This window comes from Camellia sinensis, chromosome 3 (genome assembly GCF_055761805.1).
Source record: "Camellia sinensis isolate YWXY chromosome 3, ASM5576180v1, whole genome shotgun sequence".
NCBI classification, from domain to species: Eukaryota; Viridiplantae; Streptophyta; class Magnoliopsida; order Ericales; family Theaceae; genus Camellia; species Camellia sinensis.
The window spans coordinates 49,236,787-49,242,953 of NC_138963.1; the positions used below are offsets into that span (position 1 = coordinate 49,236,787).

Consider the following 6,167-nt stretch of genomic DNA (forward strand, 5'->3'; position numbering starts at 1 on the left):
ACGTTGCACCAGATGCGGCATCAGATTTGAATTTGATGAAAAAAGTCACATTTTCTGTCTCCAATGGTTTCACCAAACTGATATCAAACTGAGAACGAATCAAAAATTTCATCAAACTAAGGACGCGCCTGAGATTTCACCAATTCACTGTTTGTTAATGTTGGAGTGGGGCCCACCGGTCAACCGGCCGGACATCCGGTCGGTTGACCCACCGGTCGACCGGCGCATACAACTTCCATCTCTTTCAGTTTTTGGTTGGCCTAAACTGGTTTGCCTAAACTGGTTCAAATAGGTTGGTTTGCCTGAACTGGTTCAAATAGGTTACCTTTGTGACATTAGAAATAAATTGAAGGTTGATATAAATTGAATCTACAGATTTTTCTTTCTCATCTCATCTGTGTTGTAATTATTTTTTTTTTCTCTAGGAGAAAAAAGGATGAAAGAGCAAGAAATGGAAGCTGTGGAGGAGTTCATCAGGGGATATGGTTTCCAAATTGAAGGGTTTGAAAGGGAATCATTGGGGTGTTGCATCAAAGGGCTCTGATTCTTCATTGGTCACTACTGATACTTTTACATCTGCTGTAGCAACTATGGTCCAAGCTCTGCCTAAAGATTTCAAGGTTGTGAGGCAAGCATGGGTTGCAATTAGGATCCAAACTGCATTTCATGGATTCTTGATTTTGTGGGTAGTCTTCTTCAAGCCCTCTCTCTCTCTCTTTCTCTCTCTCTCTCTCTCTCTCTCTCTCTCTCTCTCTCTCTCTTTAACTCTCGGCAGAGGCAGGAGTTCAGTGAAGCTTTGGTAGTCACCGACAATAGCTCTATAAAGCGAATGGATTTTTATCTTTCTGGTCGACCAGTCGGTTGACCAACTGGTCGTCCACCCAGACGTCCAGTGTTTTGATGATTTGATGAAATACCGTTGGAGTGGCTGATATCAAACTGAGAAATTCGTCCTTTTTTTACTCAAATTTGATGAATTTTTTGATGAACCGTTGGAGATGCTCTTATAAGTCATACCCAAAACAAAATATATTTTGTATTTATTTTCATCAAATTAGTTTTTATTTTTGAAAAATAAAAAACATTTTGAAAATGTAAATAAACAAAGTGATTATTTTTATTTCTTTTAAATTATTATTTAAAAGGTCTTATTAATTATATTTAATATTGGTTACATTCTTAAGATATCTAAACATTAATAATTTTATAAAAATGAGAGATTCATATATTAAAAACTATAAATATTTTTATCAAAATAAAATAAAATAAAATTTCTAAGGATTTTTTAAAAAAAAATTCAATTTTTTTTTTCAATTTTAGGCTTTGCTTGAATAGACAGACCAAAAATGTTTAAAAAATAGAAAAAAGTCTACTAAAGAAAATATAGCAAATCTTATAGTTTTGGCATAATTATAATAACAAATAGTTTGAAGAGACAAAAATAAATAAGATAAAATACACATTTTAATATAAAAAAAAATATGATATCATCAATTTTTTTTTTTTTATCTATGGCTAATACATTTCTAATAAAAAATGGGCTTAAATATTATATTATCTAAAATTTTAAAAGTACCCAATATAATTATACAAACTTGTAAAACTTATTATATATATATATATATATATTTTTTCAAAATTTAAAGGAATTTTCCTTTAAAAAAAATTCCATTGACATATAAATTACAGTTTTTTTTTTTAAACAAAGAAAAAAAGATGGCCTGAGATGTCATCACTGCATTTGTAGACCTAGGCCCCCGAGGTAACCTGTTGCCAGCCTGATTTAAACCAATCCATAGGAAGGGACCCACTACCGAGGCACTAGCGAAACTCAACCAACTAATCCATAGGAAGGGACCCACTACCGAGGCACTAGCGAAACTCAACCATACGCCACAGACGAACTTAGGATTCAATTGGAGTACAGAGAGAGATCTCTGCAGAGAACCACTAGAATTACCCAACATTACACTCCCCCTAGGAGTCGAACCTGGGTCATGCCTATGGAGAAGGATGCCTTCTCTACTAGGCTACCACCCTTGGTGGTTGTTGTAGCGACCCTAATTTTCTTAAGTCTTTATTTATTTATTATTATGATTATTATTATCTTATTTTATTTTTAGCTTTATTAATTGTGTGGTCACATGAAAATTTAATGTGATATTTAATGAATTTAATGTGGTGATTAATTAATTTAATGTGTTATTTAATTATATATAATTAGTCCAAATATTTATATATTTATATTTGTTATATATAAAAAAAAAGCGGTGTTATATATATAGATATATATATACTATCTTATATTTATATTTATATATATATTATAATTATGCTGTATTGTGGTGTTTGGAAAGGTTGTGTGTTGGGGTTTTTTTTATTTTTTACACAAAAAGACAAACTTTTTGCAAAACCAAAAAAAAAAAAACAAATCCAAACAAAATATCACATCCAACCCCATAATCATTTTATTTTTTCTCTTACAAACATCACATCCAACCACAAAAAAACCCAACTATCCTCCCAAACACTTAAAAAATTTTATCCAATAATATCCTACAACTAAAAAAAACCTACATAAAAACTCACTTCCCAAACACCCATACATATAATAGTTTATTAGGTTATTATATATATAATGTAATATAGGATTCAATTAGGTTTAGAAGTTAAGGAGAAAGAAAACAAAAAAGAGAGTGTTGTGGGTGTGGCGAGAGAGAGAGAGAGAGTAATCAAAGAACAAAAAAAAGAGCGTGGTGTGTGTCGCGCAAAATAGAGAGACAACGGAAGAAGAAAAAAAAAAGGGTTAGGGTTTTGTTTTGGTAACTTCATTAATCCTCTAAATATTTCTTTGATCTTTAAAAAAATATTGTGAGTACAAAACACACTTCTCTTGATTTATGTTTAATTCGTTGTTTCTAATTATTTATTTTTATTTATTTGATGCTAGTTTGATTTTGTATTTATATAAAGATGATAGATTGATTTTAATTATTTTGATTAGTTGTGTATGTAAGGTTTAGGATTTTTAGATGATTGATTGATTTTAATTATTTTGTTTAGTTGTGTATGTAAGGTTTGGGGTTTTTAATTGATTGATTGATTGATTTTAATTATTTTGTTTAGTTGTGTATGGCAGGTTTAGGGTTTTATATGGATTTCTTTTATGATTGTAATCACACTCATGGTTATATGAAATTAAAATTAATTAGGAACCCATAAATAAATTTCTTATACTCCACCATGACTCCATGGATTGTTGTTTTATTTGAGTGTTGGTAAGAAAGAGTGTATAAAAAGAAAAGTGAGGATTATGAGATTTATTTGAATGCCTTAGGCTTGGCATTGTTATGTTTATTCTCATGAGTGAGATATTGTGAATATATATATTGTTGCCTCGTTCTCATGAGTAGACGAGTGCTTTGATTTACGCGCGTACATATATGCTAACCATCAAGGGAGTGTGGGTCAAACTCGGGAGGATATCCCCGTGCAAGTTTGACTTCGGAGCGGCGTTAGGTATACGGGAGGTACATGGGATATATGTGTAGGCCGGAAGTGGAGGCTGAAGTGGTGGAGTTAAGGTACAAAGAATTTAATTATGAGTTTATTATTATAGTGTGTGTTGTATTGATTTGTACATGTTGAAAAATAGTAAATGACCTCGATAAATTATGAAATTTGAGAAGAGGCATGTATACGTGATTCTAGACAACTTTTGTGTTTTAAATTTTTATTAAAAAGATCGATTAGAACTTATTATCGGATAATCTTGATTATTGTAGTTTTGATTTATTTTTGCAATGCAGATTTTAGAGGCTATTTTAACCCACGAAACGATCTCATTTTTATTAGTTTCGCGTAAACTGAAGTTAATCATTATTCTGCACACTTTTTCTGTTTTGAACTTTTCCAAAAAAAATCGTCATAGGATAGTTTCCGTTCGTTTCTAGTTTCTGATTTTTCAGTTGAAATCTGTCTAGGTTCTTCTATCAAGTTTTTCTCTCAACCTGTTCAATTTCTACTAAATTCGTACATACTGTCTTTTAGGAAATTTGATTCTGTACAACTTTTGTTCTTTAAGTTTTGGTCAATTCGAATTATTTAAGTATGAAACGGTGCATTTTTATACTTCTTTAGCAAGTTGCTTATGATTAAATTATACTAACTTTATTTTTTTGCAGGGCTGCCTCACCATATTTTTATTTCTATTTTATTTATTTCGTACTCAATTTATATTTCGTTGTGTACGGGCAAGAAACTAAATGCCGCTGTATCTCGAGAAACTACCCATTCGTCTCGGTACGGATGGAACTACTTGTCTTGTCCCGTAACAAAAATTAAATGTATTTTTGTTTGTGTCTGGTGGACACGTGGGTGTTAAATCTTGTACTCATACCAGTATACCTGTATACTAACCTGTTTTGTCTCTTGGCAACTCGGGTGCGTTCTATTTGAGCGCAGTTGAGCTTCCTTTGCAGGATTAGTTGGGGCTACGGTGGTGACGTGGAATAACTATAGTGGTTGGACATGTCGTTTGGACTTCTTTTGTTTTCTTGAGCTTAGGGTTGATATTAGTTTATGCATTTATTATTATTTTTTTTTTATGACTTTAGTATTGAGATAATTTGGCATGGTTTGTAACTGTACATTATTTAAGTTGTTTTGACTAGTTGTTGCTACCTTAATATTGAGGTATTCGCTACTTATGAAATTATGGTTGATGGTTTGGTTGGCGTTTAGTTTTTTGTTTCACCCCTAGGATTTGGATGATGGAATATTGATTGGGGTTTAATCCTAATTTAATATTTAATTGTCTAAATTTTAGAACGTGACAGTTTGGCATCAGAGCTCTAGGTTACCCTAGACTTGTGAGAGTTTAGGTGATCCTCGGATTGTGGAAACATGGGTTAATTGGTTTAGTTTGGTGGTTGAGTTTATTCTACGTATTTATGAACGAATTCTTCTTGTGTGTTTAATTTGAAGGTGATGGCTGGAAAGTACATTTAATTTTTTTCAAGAACCCATTAGATTACTTTTTGGTACTGGTGCCTCTCATTCTTTTATATCTAGACAGTTTGTAGAAAGAGAACATATTGTAACTACCTTCTTGTCTAGACCTATTCGTTTTGAGACCCCTTTAGGAGGGGCAGTTACTCTTTATGTCATGTGTAAAGATTTTGAGATTGACTTTGCGGGCAAGGTCTTGTATGCAGACCTAATTGTTTTAGTGTTTGAGGGGTTTACAATTATTTTGGGTATGCATTGGCTACGAAAACACTTTGTGACTCTAGATTGTGCTGGAAGGACTGTAAATGTAGATATTCCCAGTATGCCACGGCTTACCCACACTTCTAGCAATGGAGAAGAGTCTATGATGACAAGTTTTCTATGCTCGGTAAAAATCCCTAAGCAGGACATTGGTGAGGTAGATGTGGTACGTGAGTTTGAGGATGTATTTCAAGAGATACCTGGACCTCCACCCCGACGGGTAGTAGAATTTTGCATTTACCTAGTGCCGGGAACTGCACCGATTTCTAAGGCGGCATACAGAATGGCGCCTAAGAAGCTTGTGGAGATGAAAAAGCAGCTGGAAGAGATGCTTTAGAAAGAGTTCATTAGTTCAAGTAACTCCTCGTGGGGAGCACCTGCGATCTTTGTCTCCAAGAAAGATGGCACTCTCCGTATGTGCATAGATTAGAGAGAGCTAAACAAGGTGACTATCAAGAACAAGTATCCGCTACCTAGAATTGATGACTTGTTTGATCAGTTGAAGGGAGCAACCATGTTCTCTCAGTTTGATCTCAGAACAGGTTACCGTCAGATGGGTGTGTTAGAGGAAAGTATACCGCTTACTGCTTTTCGGACCCGGTATGGGTTGTACGAATTTCCTGTAATGCCTTTTGGTTTGACCAATGCTCCTGCCTATTTCATGGACTTGATGAATAGAAAATTTTCAACCGTATCTAAATAAGTTTGTGATTATCTTCACAGATGATATCCTGGTGTATTCTAAGAATGAGGAGGAACACAGAGAACACTTGAAAGTCGTGTTGCAGACTTTGAGGGAGCAGCAGTTATACGCTAAGTTCAGCAAGTGTCACTTTTGGGAGAAAGAAGTTCGATTTTTGGGTCATGTTGTATCCAATCAGGGATAGCGGTAGATC

At 33.7% G+C, this 6,167-nt stretch overlaps 1 protein-coding gene across 1 annotated transcript; it reads left to right on the top strand.

Moving 5' to 3' along the window:
- The first annotated feature begins 482 nt into the window (after positions 1 to 482).
- On the top strand, positions 483 to 5,608 carry LOC145821495 (uncharacterized). The gene is made up of 2 exons (XM_082918016.1): positions 483 to 686; positions 5,078 to 5,608. The coding sequence occupies exons 1-2, from the start codon at positions 483 to 485 to the stop codon at positions 5,606 to 5,608; spliced, it is 735 nt and encodes a 244-aa protein (XP_082774142.1).
- Positions 5,609 to 6,167: the final 559 nt, after the last annotated feature.